The sequence below is a fragment of the Sceloporus occidentalis genome, unplaced genomic scaffold (assembly GCF_023333645.1).
Source record: "Sceloporus occidentalis isolate IW3139 unplaced genomic scaffold, rSceOcc1.0.p SCAF_1, whole genome shotgun sequence".
Classification (NCBI taxonomy): domain Eukaryota; kingdom Metazoa; phylum Chordata; class Lepidosauria; order Squamata; family Phrynosomatidae; genus Sceloporus; species Sceloporus occidentalis.
In genome coordinates, this window is record NW_028316981.1 from 262,694,134 (window position 1) to 262,713,499 (window position 19,366).

The following is a 19,366-nucleotide window of genomic DNA, read 5'->3' on the forward strand; positions in this document are numbered from 1 at the left end:
CCCCCCCACATCTGGTAGAAATGTCCTTGTGCAAAAAAACTGGCTAGCAATTCATAATTCAATACTACAAATGCTGAAGTTTAATTTTCCAATGCATCCGAAATTGTACTTACTTATTACATTTGTTAGAAGGGAAAATTAATCAAAAACGAAAAAGCTTTTATTGAACATAAGAGCTACTTGTATTGTTTATGCTAGGAATGGGAAAAAACAAACTACCCCAACAGTTGAGGATTGGCTAAATAAATTACTTGATATATTAAGCTAAACAATCCAACTCTATGATTCTATGATTGTATGATTCTAAGAGTGGAAAGAGATATTATTATTTTGAAAGTTAAAATGGGGTGATTTAGTGGTACAATATGTAGGAAAATAAAAATACTGGAAATATGAGAAAAGAAAAATGATGTGAAGATATATATATAGAGAGATACATAGGAAAAAGAAAAGGCATTATTTATTTTCAGAAAGGAAAAATAACCATATGATAATCACTTAGCTGAGAAAAGGAAGTCAACTATACGTTTTGTTTTGTTATTTTTTTCAGTTAAAAACAACAACAGATTAGATGTCATGTATGTCTAAATATTTTGTTTGCTAATGTTTGTAGATGTGTGTTTCACAATGCAATTGTCTGTTTGTTTTTAAATGTTTTGTTTTTTAATAAAAATTATCAGTTAAAATATTTCCATTAAAAGTAATGAAATCTGTACAATAGCCCACTATTAGGAATTTTTGTAGATAGATCACAAAGGCATTTAAGAATAGTTTTCACTTACTGATGGAAGGCCAGAGATTAGTTAGTCTAATCACCAATGGAATTCCAGTGCTTGAGGTCTACCACCAAGAAACCTCTATTCCATGCCCCCACCAAATATAACTGAGGAAGGCGGGACCAAGAGAAGACCAACCCCAGAGATTTCAGAGCTTGGGCATGCTTGTGTGTGTAGAAAGACTTCTAGACTGCTCAGTCCAAGCCATATAGGGCTTTATAAATCATAATCAGTGCCTTGATTTGCACCGGAACACAGATGGATAGCTAGTGGAGCTGTTGCAAGGAACTCATCTGTTCCTTGTTAGCAGTCCCAGTTAACAATCTGGCTGCAGCTGACATTTCTGAAGACTTTCCAAAGACATCCTCATGTCATGCCCTGGTGGTGCAGTGGTTAAATGCCTGTACTGCAGCCACTCACTCACAAACCATAAGGTTCAGAGTTCAATACTAGCAAAAGGGCTCAAGCTCAACTCAGGCTTGCATCCTTTCAAGGTTGCTAAAATGAGTACCCAGATTGTTGGAGGTAGTTAGCTTACACTTTGTAAATCACTTAGGGAGTGCTTATGTGTACTGATAAACGGTATAATAATATAATAATAATAAAGATTTATTTATAGCCCACCCAATCATGAAGAATCCGGGTGGGTTACAACAATAAAACACGTCAATTACAATAGAGTTAAAAATCAAACCCTAGACCTACCGCCCCCCAATATACTACAGGTATAGAAATGTACCTGCTATTGCTATTGCATTCTATAGGCAGAAACCCAAACATATCAAGCCAAACAATTGTAACTAGACATAGGGATACTCTAGGATCTCTCCCAAATAAGTTCTTTACAACAGAATAACTTATTTGAGAGATATCCTAGAGTGTCCCTAAGTCTAGTAATAATTTGTTCTGCTAGTTGCATGTATCCCACTTTATGGACACAAAAACGTTGGCAGATTCATGTTCTGTGTAACTTCAATTAAAGGAATATATGAGAGTTCCTTTTCAAACTAGTTCATGGCATCCCAAACATGCCTTATATAAACTACAGCTTCACTGATTTATACCCGGGTTATACAGTTACCACTGTAGTCAAAGAAAGACCTGGAAGATGTCTGGATTTTTACTATCAGGATATTTCCCACTGTTTGGCTCAAAACAACAATAACCCCAAGTGATCAGTGTTAGGAATACTGTAAACATTTATTTGCATCACTGTCACAGACCTACAGTGTACATCCAAGTTAACCCCTCTCCAAAAAAAAAAAAACACCCCACATCAGTCACATGGTTAATTAGATTTGGCAAGACAGTGCTATTAAATGAAAGACTTGCTGCAAAAAAAAATATCACATAAATAAGTTACTACATTTGACATACTTTAAAAAAAGGTTGTTAGGAAACTCACAAATGTATTTCACAAGGGAAGACCACAATACAGAAAAGTAGCAGAAAATACCCTGTTTAAAATAGGTTTAAATTTAGTGTGCTATTTCCATAGGCTTGAACTTAAAATATTTCTGTATATACAAAAAATAGAGTAAAATGTTAAGAGTTTATTGCAACAAATTAAAGGATGCCATAATATATATATACCCTCCCCCCAACCCTGATATTGGCTTCTTATTCCTTCTGAACAGCCTTCTTCTGTTGCTCCACGATTGAAAACTTTCCCCAAAAGGCACACTTATCTAGAAAAAATAATGAAAAAAGTTAAATATAATCTGTGCAAAGGAAAATGTTAAATTTAATTTAACATTTCTAAACCAAATCTCCTCATCCAGTTTGAAGCTAACAATACGATTTTACATCATTACATGCCTCATGATATACTTAACATTTAACATAGTTTCTGTGGCCAAAACTAGGCTTTATGTACACAAATTATTCTGCCTTAAAAACCCTCCACAGAAAAAGAGACTCATTCCTCTTGAGTGAACAAGGAGAAAAAAGGACAAAAATGTGTCCAACTTTATTTGGCAATAGGTTTATTTGCCACCATTGGTCCAAAAATGGGAATCCAAAAGTTTCTGAGCTTTGGATCAGAATAATTTTCTCCCTCATTTAAAGGGTAAGCACAGAATTCATCTGAGAGACAGGTTCAATAACTGTGAAACATAAGATAACTGACTGGTTAGGATACCTGTGCCTCTTTCTGATCCTATGTGAAGCAACAGTATTCAGACCACTGTGGACCGTGAAGTTTTGAGCTTACTTATCTATGCTGTACATACACTAGCTACTACTTATGGGATGTGTTCAGTTTAACATAGCTATTCATGGTTGACAAAAATAGTTGACATTGTTTTTATAGGCATTTGGCATTTAAGAGAATTCCATTTGCTAAATATCTCCTTTACTTATCAAGTTGTGACTTTGAATGATTAAAAAAAATGGAATTTACTTCTCATGTTTATATCATATATTGTTGGACTACACCACATAGATAACGGCACATTTGGACGTGCCCTTCACAATGGTTTCATGCTTTGTAAATTTCTTAAGGCAGTATATTACTTTATACGTAGTGCTCGTGTGGAAAATTATCAGCGCTATCCAGTCTAATCTACACTGATGAGCACCAGCATGTATGATTTATTACTAACAAAAAGAAATATATATACAATGGGCCCTCCTTATACACAGATTTGCCATTCGCAGATTTGAGCATCCTTAGATGGCAAGCCTGTATTATCCCCAATGGCGGCACGCAAGCAGCCATGCCACCATTAGGGACAAAAGACCCTCCTTTCCCTCCCTGCTTCCTTTGAGGCTTCTGCCCTGGCTTGGCTTTAGGGGTGGAGTCTGCTGCCCAGTCAGCTGGGGCTGGGGCTGACTCTTGAGTCTTGGGAGTCCTGTCCCCAGGCCCCTATGTTGGTCAGAGGGAGCCCGTGCCAGTGCATGGGTTTCAGAGCCCAGAGGCTCCATCTGTATTAGAGTAATGGGAAACAAGAGCATTCAGGCATGTTAATTGCATTCTGGAGAGGGACCTTGGAAGATTGTCCAGTTTTTGAGGGGAAGCATTAGCAAATGCAGCCGTAAAAGTTCAATTATCTGATTGTTCCTTCCTATGGAAAATAAGTTGCATTCATAACAATGAATGTTCTTGTTATTCCTCTTATACTGAGAATATCTGGTTCAGTTATTCAACGGAAAAAACTGTGTAACTATCAACTTAAAATGCATTGTGTGAACTGTGCTTTCAAAGTTATATTCTCTCTTTTTAATTAATATTTTTAAATTTTACAATACAAATCGTTACACTTTCTTCATACAAATATATGCTATAACACTTTACTTAGTATAAAATATCACCTCAGTGCATCCTTTCCCCGGAGCCATTCCCATCCATTTACTCCAACCAAAATTTTAATGCATCGTGTGAAGGTAATTTTCCATTTTCTTTTCTCAATATAATATAATATAACCTTCCTACAAATCTCCTACTTATTTTAACTGTTATTTTATACTATTGTTTTAATGTCATTCTGGTTTAATCTCCTTTTAGTATTACTATGTTTTTATACTGGGGGGGAGAGGGATAGGGTTTTTTTAGAATTTTTAACTGTTTTATTGTTGTAATCCGCTTGGATTCCGAGTGATTAAGCGGAATATAAATAAATAAATATTATTATTATTATTATTTCAATAAATTTTTCCATATTTCATCAAAATAATTTCTTTTCCATAATCCTTTCTTCACTTTCAATTTACATGTTAATTTATCATTAATTGCTATTTGCCAGATTTCTTTATATTATATTCTCTATTATAACACATACACTAAAAGGAGTTGCAAGTTCCCAAACATTAGAATTAAACAGTCTACATTTCTGCCCTACAGTGTAATTTTTAGTAGAATTAGGTAACAAGCTATGTAGACTAAGAGACCTGAATCCCGGTTACAAACCTTCGAGGATGATTGGCATCAAATAGTGTTGTATCATCTTCATCATCATCTTGTTCTAATGGTGTCAGCTCTGTATTTTCTATATTTGTGTCCAGAACCCCGTACCTCCGTGTCTTTCTATTTCTTCGTCTAAGTCTAAAAAATACAATGGCAGAAAAAATAGCATGACATGAGCATTAAGAAGAATCAATTCTTTAACACAGTACCTATTATATCTCAATGGCAAATCAAAATGGCATTGACAACATATACAAGCAGGAAGTCTAACTGAACAACCCCAAGAAAACCATTTTTGAGAATGAAGCATTATGTATTCAGCAGATTAATCCATACTAACATAAGACTATTAAATAAGATCCTGCACGAAGCAATTTGTGAAAACCTGTATTACATGTTTCAATTCAACCTCTGGAAAATCTGTTTTATTTCTGAAAGTGAAGGACATCAGCAGCATTCAAAGGGAAGGAAATTAGTTCAGAACAGTGTACACTGATCTACAGAAGGTTCTCCTATGCCAAACAGGCATTTTCTTTGTCTCACCTCTTAGGATCTCCCACTGAATTCCTCTCGCTCTTTTACCTTTCCCACTGTTTCCATACACATTTTTTTTACTCCACTATTAAAAAAAGAATGAAATTACAGGAAAAAAGCATGTGGACAAATTAAACAATTTCTTTATTAAAATATTTATATTCCACCCTATATCTTAAGATCTCAGGGCAGCATATAACAAAATAATGTTACATGTTTCATTCTTGTGTGCTTTCAAGTTGTTTCCAATTTACATCATCAACTACAAGGCAAACCTACTATCATGGGGTTTTCTTGCCATTGGATTTCCTTCAAGGCTGAGAGTGTGACTTGCCCAAGGTCACCCAGTGATTTCCATGGCCAAACAGGGTTTCCATGCCTGGTCTCCAGAGTTACAGTATGCAAGCCACACTGTTATTTATTGTAAATAAATAATTTACAACCATACAAAATGCAAAACATAGTATAAGACAATTGATAGTCTAAAAGCATATTAAACTATTAAACGCGTTAACATAAGTTAAATAAAGCACTTGTACAAATTAGATAAAATCACCAGATCCTGAAATCCTTTAATGTAAAAAGCTTTTTTTTTTAACTTGGCACTAAAATGAACCCAACATCAAGTCTCCAAAGGGAGAGCATGCCATAATCAGGATGGTACAACATTTGTATAATGCACTGCTGTGACACTTTTGTGAAAGCAAGACACCCAAGTGAACAATCAACTTGTATAGGTAGGTAGGAAACATTTTCTTAAGGTAATTATAATTTTTGTACTTAATGGCTGCATTGGTTTAAACAATAAGACTGCAGGATTTGGGGTTATTTTAAAGGGTATGTGAATTAATTAAGTAAACAGTATGAATAGTCCTGCATTGTATCATGCTTGTTCATAATCCTTCAGTAATGGTAAAATAGATCATGGCGGCTCTACTTCTATCTTTGTAATAAATAATACTAAAAAAAAGTAACTTCTACTCAGAATCATTGGTGGCATAACCATTAATAGGCTGGTAGCCCTGGTGCCAGCAACATGTAATGGGACATCTGACTTTGGAAATAATAATGCATTACTAGCAACTGTAATATTTAGTCCAGTGCAAATATTAATAAAATCATAAGGTCAAAATATATGTTGCAATCAAATCACAAAGTAAATATGCCTTATGTAAAAGAACATTTTAAGCAAAAGAACAGAGTTGGCCGGGGGGGGGGGGGGGAATCAAACTCCTGAATTTTTCTGAGGTTCATGAAACAAAAAACTCAGTTGACACAATAAAATTGCCCCTTCAGTTTTGAGCATCCTGTTTTCAGAAAATAGATTATCGGTATTCCTTGAAGACAGACTATAATGAATTCACAAGATGCAAGCTTTTCCACCAAGATCCTTGCTAGTTATACCTTTCAATTTTACAAAAATTGCATTTTAAATTGTACCCCAATGAATGAACTTATATCTACATGCATCTTCATATTTGGAGTTGGATCTAGATAAATGAACAGACAACAGAATTAAAATTGGCTTTCTTGTCCCCTCGCTTCCTTGGCAATCTCATTAAAAAAACGCTCCCCCAGTCAGGAACTAAAGGAGAATTGGGAGTGTCCAAAAAAACTAGACAGAGCAGTTTATGGGAGCAGGAGCTTCCACCTCTGAGACTCTTCCTTTCCCCCTCAGTCCTTTGCACCATAGCAAGGCTAGGCAGCATAGACCCAAAACAGACAGGCGAAAAGTGCCAGCCTTGGGTTGATCTGGAGGCGTGGCATTCAGATGATACACACCTCTGGATTGAGTTGATGTTGCACCACAGCTGTCTGTGGCAACCCAAAAAGGAGCAAAAAAGAAGTGCTCCTTGCTGGTGGTCCGTGGCGGCAGCTGGCCTCAGGGCTGCAGCAGCTAGTCACCGCAGTCACGTGCCAAATGGGGAGCAATTGGGGCAGGAGCGGCTTCTGGCCACTCTTTTCACCCCACCTGTTCAACCTCATAGTCTGCCAGCCTTTGGAGTATTTAGGGATAAAGTCAGTGGAAGTCAACTTCTGCAAGCCACATTCCACAGAAACTATGGTTGGTTTTTTTTATTTAAAATGTCCTTTGTTATTGTTGTTGTGGTGTGCCTTCAAGTAATTTCCAATTCAAAGCAAGCTTTCTGTAACAAGTAACATTACTGAACATTCAGTGGATCTCCCCTTGAGAAAGTATATTTGCTAATAACTAGTGAAACCACAGTTTCTTGCTCAAGAAAACCCTATAAAATTCGTGGTCACCATAGTCGATAGGCAACTTGAAGGCACATACACGGAGCTTAATTTCAGAATATAATAATTCTGCTTAATCAGACCTACAGTAAAACAGCCTATTTTTTTCTATCATATTGCATTACATGTATGATACATATTTCTCTTAAGGCTTCCCTGAGAATTCAACTGAGTGGTAGTAGGTACGTATCTGTAAGTAAATATGTATTCTGTGTAGATACCTTGAGGATGTTCAGAAACAGACAAGGAAAGCAACAGCTGACACATATTTTGTTTGTCCTCAGCATCACATTCACAGATCTACTGACTCTGAACCTGTAAAATCTACGTAATTATCATGGCTAATATATAAATTATCCCCCATGTATTTATCTAATCCTCCTTAATGCAAAGTAAGCATTTATTTTGCTATCACCACATGTGGTGCTAGCAAATTCCCTAAGTTAATTGTGTAATCTGCAAATTTTGAAGGGAATTTGATAACTGCGAGACTCCTGAGTTCCAGCATTATACACTGTATATACTTGACAATATGTTGAGAAATGTATGCCCCAAGATTGACCCTAAAATCTTGGGTCAACTTATATAAGGATCAATACACTAATATTGCTTAGAAAGGTCCTGAAACAAGTATCGCTGTGATGCCCCACTCTTCCCCATTCTTTGTGCCTTGAAGCAGAAGGGTTGTGTGTGTATGTGAAAGAGCTTCCCAATCTGATTTGAAAGCCTTCTCTTCCCATCAAAGAAACACCTCACTGAGCTCCACTTCTTTCCATTACCAAATCCATTTGAAAGCCTTCTTTTCCCATCAAAGAAACACCCCTCTGAGCTCCACTTCTTCCCCTTCCCAATCCAATTTGAAAGCTTTCTCTTCCCATCAAAGAAACACCCCTTTTAACGTGACTTCATTTCTTTCCCCAAGCTGAGGTTAAAACATTCTCCTCCAGCACCTGGGAAGTTGTCTTAGGTGGTCAGGAGAGGTCCGGAGAAGAAGGGATGGAAGTGGCTTTGTTAAAGCCTCCTAAGTTTTACTCAACCTATCCACGGGTCATATTAAAATCCACTGTTTTTACCCTGAAACCTTCCCTCGACTTATACATGAGGTCAACTTGTACACAAGTATATACAGTAAGTATAGGGGTGGGTGGGAATCTATGCATTTTCTGTACTGTATTTGTAGTTTTAGAACAGCTCTTACACACGCATTATCACATCATTTAGATCTAATTTTCATCAAGGTGGTAAATCAGCATTTGGGCATTACCACTTTCAGACTGTAGGAATTGATTCACCTGTGGGGAAGCATCTCACTCCACCCCACCAATGTTGGAACTAGCGAGAAAGGCACATTATTTTTCCATAGGCTTTGTTGGGACTTGATAAATGTGTGGTCACCAAGACCTATCCCTTCAGAGTCATTTAGGCATGTTTACTCTGGAAAGTTCTACATACTGGGAGGTTACCCTTAGGTACAGTGGTTCCCAAAGGTTTTCAGGCTACCAGACACTTTTCTTTTGGGCAACAGCCCTAGCAAGTTGGTAAGAATTACCTTCATGCTATGTGTATATTTAAGATAAATGACTTTTGTGTTTAGATTTGGGTCCTATCTCTGAGATTATTATTATTTTGTTGTTGTATGCCTTCAAGTTGTTTCTGTCTTGTGGTGACCTTAAGGCAAACCTATCATGGGCTTTCCTTACCAAGTTTCATCAGAGGGGATTTGTCATCTTCTCAGGATGAGACAGTGTGACTTGCCCAAGGTCACCCAATGTGTTCCATGGCCGAGCTGGGATTTCAACTCTGTTCTCCAGTGTGGTAGTCCAGGACCAAACTACTACACCACACTGACTCATTACGTAAAAGCAAATGCAGGTTTTCTGAAGTCCAAAACAGACCTAATCCCAAGCATTTCTGATAAGGGCGAGTCAACCATACAAGCTTTTGTTGACTACTGCCCACTTTGGATGGGGCAGTCCTTATTTATACCCATTACAACCTGTAGAAATCATGCAATTTGACACCACTTTAACTGCCACAGCTCCAACCTACAGAATTCTAGGACTTATAGAATCACAGAATCCAAAAGCTGGAAGAGACCACAAGTGCCATCCACTCCATGGAACTCTCAATCAAAGCATCCCTGACAGATGGCCATCCAGCCTCTGCTTTAAAACCTTCAAGGAAGGAGACTCCACCACTCTCCGAGGGAGTGTGTTCCACAGTCCTTACTGTCCTCCTAAAGTTGAGGTGGAATCTCTTTTCCTGTAGCTTCCACCCATTGTTCCAGGTCCTGTTCTCTGGAGCAGCAGAAAACAAGCTTGCTCCCTCCTCAATATGACATCCCTTCATATATTTAAAGAAAGCTATCATATCACCTCTTAAACATCTCTTCTCCAGGCTAAACATACTCAGCTTCCTAAGTCTCTCCTAGTAAGGCATGGTTTCTAGGCCCTTTACCATTCTGGTGTCCCTCCTTTGGCCGTGCTCCAGTTTCTCAACATCCTTTTTGAACTGTGGTGCCGAGAAGTGGACACAGTTTTCTAGGTGAGGCCTGACCAAGGCAGAATAGAGTGGCACTATTACTTCCCATGATTTAGACACTATACTTCTATTGATGCAGCCTAGAATTGCATTGGCCTTTTTAGCTGTCTCATTGCACTGTTGACTCATGTTCAACTTGTGGTCTATTAGGACTCCTAGATCCCTTTCACACATAGTCTCCTTAAGCCAGGTGTCCCCCATCCTATATCTATACATTTCATTTTTGCGCCCTAAGTGCAGTACCTTACATTTCTCCCTGTTGAAATTCATTTTGTTATCTTTGGCACAGCTTTCTAATCTATTAAGGTCATTTTGAATTTTGATCCTGTCCTCTGGGGTATTAGCTACTCCCCCTAATTTGGTGTCATCTTCAAATTTGATTAGTATATCCCCAATTCTGTCATCCAAGTAATAAAGATGTTGAACAGCAATGGGTCCCTCTGGGACCCCACTGGTCAATTCTCTCCAGGATGAAAAGGAGCCATTGTTGAGCACCGTTTAGCTTTGGTCAGTCAACCAATTACAAATCCATGTAACAGTTACTTTGTCAAGCCCACATTTTACAAGCTTGTTTGCAAGAATATCATGGGGAACTTTGTCAAAGGCCTTACTGAAATCAAGATATGCAACGTCCACAGCATTCCCTTCATCTACCAAGCTGGTAATTTTATCAAAGAAAGAGATAAGGTTTGTCTGGCATAACTTCTTTCTCTGAAACCCATGTTGACTCTTTGGATTATGGAATTGCCTTCTAAATATTCACAGACTCTCTGTTTAATGATCTGCTCTTTATATTTACCAGTTCTTTTAATAATCTTGGATGTAGTTCATCTGGTCCTGGAGACTTAAATTTATTTAGATTAACCAGGTATTCCTGTACTACCTCTTCACTTATTCTGTCCTGCATTTCCCCTATTGTGTCTTGCTGGAGCTGCAGAAAACAAGCTTGCTGCATCCTCAATGTGACATCCCTTCAAATATTTAAACAAGGCTATCATATCACCCGTTAACCGTCTCTTCTCCAGGCTAAATATATGCAGCTCCCTAACTCTCTCCTCATATGGCTTGGTTTCCAGACCCTTCACCATTTTAGTTGCCCGCCTTTGGACAAGCTCCAATTTATAAACATCCTTTTTGAATTTTGTTGCTTAGAACTAGACATAGTATTCCAGGTGGGGCCTGACCAAAGCAGAATAGAGTGGCACTATTCCCTTTCACTATAGTGAATATACACTTCCCTATATATTCACTATACTTCCCTTGATTTAGACCAGTGATGGCAAACCTATGGCACACGTGCCAGAGGTGGCACTCAGAGCCCTCTCTGTGGGCACACATGCTACCGCCCTAGCACAGAGTTTCTTACTAGAAAGCCAGAGGGATGTGGCACTTTGCAATAAATAAGTGGGGTCCGGGTTGCAGTTTGGGCACTCGGTCTGTAAAAGATTCTCCATCACTGATCTAGACACTATATTTCCTTTCACAATAACCACATTACCGCATTACACTCTCATAGTGCTGCTATTCCACTTTTACTGCTCTGGCTGCCTCCTGTTGTGTTTTAGGGTTTGTAGTTCAGTGAGGCCTAAGAGCTCTCTGGCCGAGAATCCTAAAGGCCCCTCTGTCAACTTCAAATCCCAGAATGCAACAGGAGGCAGCCAGTGCAGTTACAGTGGCATAGCAGTGCTATAAGAGTGTAGAGCGGTAATAGCAATAATATTTCTATGATGCTTATCAGTGCACTTAAGCACCCCCCCAACAAGCTGGGGACTCATTTTAGTGACCTGGGAAGGATGCCAGTCTCCATAAGCCAGGTCTCCCCCATCCTCAGTGGCTGCTCCTGCCTTGTGGAACTCCCTTCCAAGGGAGGCTAGGCTGCCTCCCTCCCTGCCGGCCTTTCGCCAGCAAGCAAAGACATTTTTGTTCAGGCAAGCTTTTTAAAATCACACAGGCCTGGCTTTACTGTGGGTTGGTTTAGATTATTTTTAACCTTCTACATTTTAAATTTTGCATGATATATATATTTTTTAAAATTACTGTTTCAATTGGATTATTTTAATTGTTTTTAAAGTGTTGTTTTAATGTGTATATTTATTTATATTTTATATATAATTATATGTACATAACATATATTATATGTTTATTATATATATGAACTTGGGAGAAGGGCAGTATTAAAATAAAACTGCCCAATGTCTGCCTCCAATTATGACTATTTTTAAGTGATTTTATCTATATTTTACAATGCTGCTGTTGTTTTATAATTATGCGGTTTAGGTTTAAGAAAGGGGATTACCTATTTATTTATGTATGTGTTTGTGTATTTTTATTTATGTATCACTGTTCTAACCCACCTCAATCCTAAGGGAGAGGCGGGATAAAAACAAAACATTATTATTATTATTATGAGAGACTGCAAGGTGAGCGCCAGTGGGGGCCTAGTATAGTGTCTAGATTAGTGAGTCAACAGTGTGATACAGCAGCTGAAAAGGCCAATGCGATTCTAGGCTGCATCTACAGAAGTGGAGTGGTCTGGATCAAGGGAAGCAATAGTGCGACTCTATTCTTGCTTCGGTCAGGCCTCAGCTGTCCAGTGGTGGCCTAGTATAGTGCCTGGATGACAATGGTTCTCACCCTTTGGGCCTCCAGATATGTTTGGGACTTCAATTCCCAGAAGTCCCAGTCAGCTGTTCACTGCTCAGGGATTCTGGGAGTTGAAGTCTCCAAAAAGGGAAAGGCCAGAGGACCAAAGGCTGAGAGCCACTGTCTCCAGAGGATGCAGGGGAGTCGCAGTGGCAGTCTGTGCTGTCGGTGGGCGAGGCAGCCCCTTCTTCCCTCCCGGCCTGAAGCTCCTGCCTCGGGGCCTCAAGGGCGGGGAGGGATTAAGGAGGCTCACCGCACGGTGCGGATGACGAAGTAGACGATGAGGCCGGCGCTGGCCAGGACCAGGACGGAGAGGGCGCGCTGGGTCATGGGCGGCGTGGCCTCCGGAGGGGCCGGCACCGCCGCCAGGCTGCTGCTGCTGCTGCCATTGGCATTGCCTCCTGCGCCGTCCGGCCTCTGCGTCTCCGAGGGCACCACCGGCGGCGGCGGCGGCGGGGTCCGAGGCGGTGTCTCCGAGCGTGGCTCCGGGAAAGGGAGCGGGGCCGGGGCGCCCTCCCCGCACAGCGCCGCCACCAGGAGCAGCCCCGGCAGCAGCGTCACCGCGGGGCACGGAGGGGTCGCCTGCGGAGGAGCCGCCGGAGGAGGAAGCAGCCAGGGCAGACGCCTCCGCATGGCGCCCGTCGCCAGCCAGGCCCAGAGGGCGCGCTTCCGGGAGGAGGGCAGGGAGGGAGGGAGCCGGAAGCGGAAGAAGGACGGAGCCGCTGCCATGGACGCCGCCGCCGCCGCCATGCCCCAAGCCACGCCCCTTTCGTTAGCCCCGCCTCTTCCATCGACGACATGGAGGGAGCCTGGTTTGGGCGCATGCGCACTGCCTTACAGCCTTTCTCCAGGCTGACATCACTTTAACTATATATATATATATATATATATAGTGTGACAGCATTGTAACACACACATATAGATATATAGAGAGTGTCATATATACTGTATAAAGTGACACACTATATATACAAAGTGACACCACTTTAACTTGAATTACCTGATTTTTTATATATATATATATATATATATATATATCAGTTAAAGTGGTGTACTGTATTCGAACTGCACCAATAATTCAATTTTTATTTTGATATCACTTTAACACACACATATATATAGTTATATATATAAAGTGACTATATAAAGTGACACCACTTTAACTGATATATATTTATATATAACTGATTTAACAAGATATATAATCAGTTATATATAAATATATATCAGTTAAAGTGGTGTCACATATATATGCTGTATTCGCCCAGCAGAAATAATCCAGTTTGACACCACTTTAACTGATTATATATATATATATATATAGTGACTATACAGTCAGCCTTTCTTATCCACGATTTTTTATCCACAGATCTAAGCATCCATGGCTTGAAAATATTCCAAAAAAGTATAAATTCCAAATGGCAAACCTTGATTTTCCATATTATATAAGGGACATCATTTTGCTGTGCCATTATATTTAATGGGATTTTGTTATTCATGGGGGATCCTGGAAGCAAACCCCAGCGGATAACAATGTCCTACTGTATATATAAAGTGACACCACATTAACTAGTATATGTTTATATATAACTGATTTAACATTATACAGCCGTTCCAGACCCCTCCACAAAAACAGAGTTTCACCTATATGCAAGTCCCATTGGCTTGAAAGCATGCACCGCATTCATTCTCTCTTCGTTCATCCCTTGCACATAAGCGCATATATATATATATGCAGAAATAATCTTACTTGGCACCACTTGAACTGCAATGGTTCAATGATATGGAATTCTGGGAATTGTAGTTTGTTGTGGCACCAGAGGTCTCTGACAGAGGAGGCTACACATCTCACAAAACTACAATCCCCACTATTCCATAGCATTGAGAAATGGAAGTCAAAAGTCATGTCAAACTGGATTAGATTCTGGAACTTTCTTCCCAGGGATAGAGATGTACAATTTCTGGAATTTTTGAAGCCATGGGGGAAAAATGTTTGTTTTTGTTTGTTTATTTCTATGTTTTTTTGGTTTTGGGGGAAGGAATGAAAAATTTGGGGGAATTTTTTGAAAAATGGAACATTAGCACTTTTTTACAGATTGAAAGTCACTCTATTGCTTTAGGAACATAAAATATGACTATGTCCAATTCGATTTGGCACAAAAGTATCACAACTGGTATATTACAGTGTAGTCAAACAATTATTAATGGAATTTGCTTTTATTTTTAAAAACATTTTTATTTGTAACAAGTGGAGTAATAATTCCAGAACATGTACATCTCTGTCCCTGGGAAGAAGGTTCCAGAGTCTAGGGGCAGCAACCGAGAAGAACCTCTCCCATAGCCCTATAAATCATAGCCTGGGTAAGTTCATGTAGACAGGTATGATCTGCCAGAGACCCTCAGCCTGAGCCATAGAGGGCTTTATGGTCCATAAATAATAAATAATAATAAATAAAGTTTATTTCTATACTGCCCTTCTAAAAATCAGGGCGGTGTACAACAGGATAATCCATACATCTGAACAATTGAACATATTAAAATACATTAAAACATTACAGTAAAAACAAATAGCACTTTGAATTGTGGCTTGAAACAAACTGGCAACTAGTGGAGCGGTTTCACCATGTGGTGTCTGTAACCTGCCCAGTTAACACTCTGGTTGCAGCTGTTTGGATTAGCTGATGTGTCTGAACATTCTTCAAAGGCAACCCCATGTAGAACATATTACAGCAATCTATATGGGATGTAACTAAAGCATGTACTACAGTGGCTAGACCAGCAATTGGCACACAAGCTTTAAATGTGCAAAAGGACTCCTGGCCACTGCATTAACCTGTGCTTCCAGGTTCAAATTTTTGTCCAGGAATACACCCAGACTGTGAACCTGTGTTTTCAGGGGGAGCGTGACCCCTTATAGTGCTACTATTCCACTTTAACCGCTCTAGCTGCCTCCTGTTGCATTCTGGGATTTGCAGTTTTAAGGAGGGGTATTTAGAATTCTCAGGCAGAGAATAGTAGCACTATAAGAGTATAGTGTGATAAACACCCATATCTAACACAGGCTGAGCCCCTTTTCCCTGATTTGCATTCCAGCCAACCAGGAGGCCCTCTGTTCTTGATTAAGTTTCAGTTTGATTGCCTTCGCCTGTCCATTACTGGTGACAGACAATGGTTTAGGACCAGGACAGCCTCCTTGGGTTTGGGTGGACTGGATTAGTAGAGTTGGGTGTGTTACAAGTACCGGAAGTCTTACGTTTTGATATAAAATGTTGTGAATGTTGTCCCTCTTATGACCCTAAATGTACCCTACAGACACCCACCATGATCCTTAGAGCAAGAGACCACTTAGGCAGTTTAGGAAGTTGTGATAAGAGAAGATTCGCATATATTTCTCAGGAAGGCTATGTAATTAATCTCAGGATATTTGGCATCCTTACCGGAGAAAGCCCATTTACAACCCTAATCCCCACCTCAAAGATCTCCATCTCGACTGTCCGTTTCTATGCAAATTTGGACCCTTGATGTAGAAGACCTGGTGTTTGCCCCAGGCTAATTTTGCTCTATTTAAGATCCCAAAATTCTTTTGTTCCCTGGACTAGTTTTGGATTTTAGATTAATTCCATGTCATTCTGATTTCTGCTAGTTCTGGCCCACAGTTGCCACACTCCAAACATCCTGGAGCAGTTGGGTCGCATGTCCCCACTATCAGACCACATCTTCAAGAGACACCTGTGTCGATAGTAATCATCACTGTTATTGAAGCCTCTTGATCTATTCACATTTTCACCTCTTTATTTCTTAGGTCTTGTGTGCACACATGTGAGTGTGTCTGTCGTGTTCGCTCCCCTTAATAAAATACATTTGATTGAAGAATTCTGCTTCTGTAATCCTTTATCCCAGCACTTCTGTAAAAGTTGGGAAGATTCCAGGGTTGCTTGTAACTCAGCCCAGTTATTAAGCTAATTAATATTCTCCCCAGGCCCCTTAGTTTCAGGTGTCATCAGCATATTGTTGGCACCACACCCCAAAACTCTGGATGATCTCTCCCAGAAGTTTCATGTATATGTTAGATAGCATAGAGGACAGAGCAGAACCCTGAGGAATGCTTACAGGTCAATGGCCAGGGGGTCAAACAAGAGTTCTACAGCACTACCTTCTGGATTTGCCCCATCAGTAAGGAAAACATCTACAGTAAAACAGTATCTCCAAGTCCAGTCCCAGTGAGGTAGCCCGAAAGGATACCATGGTGGATGGTATCGAAAGCTGCTGAGCAGAACCAAAAGGGATGTGCACATCCTGTCCAGTTCCCTGCGTAGGTCATCCACCAAGGCTGTTTCTGTTCCATAGCCAAACCTGAAATCAGATTGAAATGGATCTAGTAATTTGTTTCATGCAGAAATCCCTGGAATTGGGAGGCTACTAAACACTCCAATACCATACCCTAAAATAGTAGATTTGACACTGGCCAATAATTATCCATTATAGAGGGATTCAGGGATCACTTTTTCAACATAGGTCTCACAGAATGCCTCCTTTAGGTAAGTTGAAATGATGCCTTATTGTACAGAGGGATTGACTACCCCCTTTACCCACTCATTCAGTCTCTCTCTGGCCTATTAAAAAAGCCAGGAAGGACTGGTCTAACACATACGGCTGCTCGCACTTCTCTGAGGATCCAATCCACATCCTCAGGCTGCACAAACTGAAAAGTATTCATTAACACTGGACAAACAGGTGCCAAGGTTATAACCACTTGCACTGACTGTATCAACTACAACATCTAAATCAGAGGTACAGTCATGAAGGTTCTGTTTAGCTATCATACTCAATAGTCAGTGATGAATTTATGGTCCACACTTAGTAATTGTTCTCTGATTAATAGAGCCAGGAATTCCTTTTCATGTGTGTTCATGAGCCTGACGAAATGTGACTTGCACTCTGTCCTTGCACAAATTTGCTCCAAAGTAAGTGTATGTTGGATTTCATCCTTTTCCTAGTGACTGTTTTTTTCCCCCTCTGAAACCCATAGAACTACTTCTGTGTTGCTGAGATTCTGATTTTTCGTTCTTTGACCAATTTACGACAAAGTCAAATAGAACAGTGTGACTGGCAAAATCCCACACTTTTTGAATCTACTATTCTACTAGCAAAGGGAAGAAACACAATGCTGCTGAATCTGGAGATTCCATATAACCATTGTGAATAAGAGCTGTTAATTGAAGAACTACAGAAAAACCAGTTGCATGACAATTAATGCCTCTGTGCTACAATTATATTGATTCTCTAATATTTTAAGGAGCCCAGTGGTCAAGAACACACAAATCTTGCATCCATTAAAAGAAAAGCACCCTAAATGTTTGGGATAATTGAGATTTGAATACTTAGGATCAATGGGAGTAGATCAATGGACTGCACTTAATGGTTTGGGTGGGTAGGTAAGGGGGCATTTTGGAAGTGTGGATTGAACTGTTGCTGGACTGTGACTCTTCCTGTGTTGCCTTGGGCAAATCATGCACTCTTGGCCTAGCTAGCTCACCGGGTTAATAGGAGGACAAACGAGATAAGAATTGTGAATCACTTTCTCCTGAAAATTACTACAGAAATTGGGTAAATAAAAATAGTAATGGGAATACTAATAGTTTGATCTCAAGAAAAAATTGTTTTGAAGACTTGCCACGAAATGTGATTAATATGGATTTTGTGATTAGCCTAGAGCAGAGTGTGCAGAATTATGCTTCTGATATAATATTTGTTCATGGAAGTAAAAGGGGGAAATACAGTAACATATAATTGAAGCCAGTAAATGTTGCTCAGTTCAAACTCCAAATTTACTAGTTTCCCTAAAAAAAACCAAAAAAACCTCCAAATACCAAAAATATGTATACACTTTAGACGTTAAACTCAATTTCACAGAAACAGGTGGGCTTTTCTGCCTTGAAAAGTGTTGCATTGAAAATTATTGTATCCTGAATATACATGCATATAACTGAGAAGCACTTTGTTTTATTGGTGGGGAACTTGATAAGAACTACCGTATATACTTGACTATAAATCAATTTTATGTATAAAGTGAGGGCAGATTTTAGGGACAAAATTATGGATTTTGATATGACCCGTGGATAAGTCAAGGGGGAAAACTTTGGAACATGTAAGAAAGCAATGTTTCCAGGAGAAAAGCAAAGGAAAACAATGCCAAAGAACTCAGCAAAATTTCAACAGGCCCAACTGTTTATACTAAAGGTAGGATGGATGACAGAATAGAGCCCTCTCTATTCTCAGTACTTCCAGGACAGATTATGCTCTTGCCTTTCACCAGGGGATAATTCCTTTTTTAAAAAAATAAGAGTTAAAATACAGTATTTACACTGACTTGTGGACAAGTAAACTCAAGCTATTACTCTTCTGCCATCCTGCCTTTTCAACTTCTTTTCAAGCATCCCAGTTTATTTTTCCCTTTATCACTTTCCCCCTTTGTCCTCAGCTTACTTTAGTTACTGAAAACTGAATTCATTGTGGCAAAGTATTTTGCCTTCAAATAACTGAGCAGGCAAAAAGGAGATGTTGGAGTGGGATCTTGCCCTTCCCAGTAGGGTCAAACAAAAGAAAACTGCTGCTGCCTTTTCTAGCTTATGTGCTCTTTTTCATTATTAACTTTTGCCTTCTTGATGGAGGGATCTTTTCATTTTCCCCTTGTGATCGCTTCTTTTTTGGC

At 39.6% G+C, this 19,366-nt stretch overlaps 1 protein-coding gene across 1 annotated transcript; it reads right to left on the reverse strand.

Moving 5' to 3' along the window:
- Positions 1–1,951: 1,951 nt before the first annotated feature.
- LOC149323816 (uncharacterized) lies at positions 1,952–13,330 on the reverse strand. The gene is made up of 3 exons (XM_089492766.1): positions 12,908–13,330; positions 4,684–4,818; positions 1,952–2,464 (listed from the first exon to the last, which is right to left on the reverse strand). Exons 1-3 carry the CDS (start codon positions 13,285–13,287, stop codon positions 2,461–2,463), a joined length of 519 nt encoding a protein of 172 aa, XP_089348892.1. The 5' UTR covers positions 13,288–13,330; the 3' UTR covers positions 1,952–2,460.
- Between the last annotated feature and the right edge of the window lie 6,036 nt (positions 13,331–19,366).

What these genes read in the sequence shown, in the direction of transcription:
- LOC149323816 (XM_089492766.1), bottom strand. Translation starts at nt 13,287, where the DNA reads ATGCGGAGGCGTCTGCCCTGGCTGCTTCCTCCTCCGGCGGCTCCTCCG. An exon ending in TTCGTCATCCGCACCGTGCG is followed by an intron (nt 4,819 to 12,907) that starts GTGAGCCTCCTT and finishes TGTATTTTTTAG; the next exon opens with ACTTAGACGAAGAAATAGAA.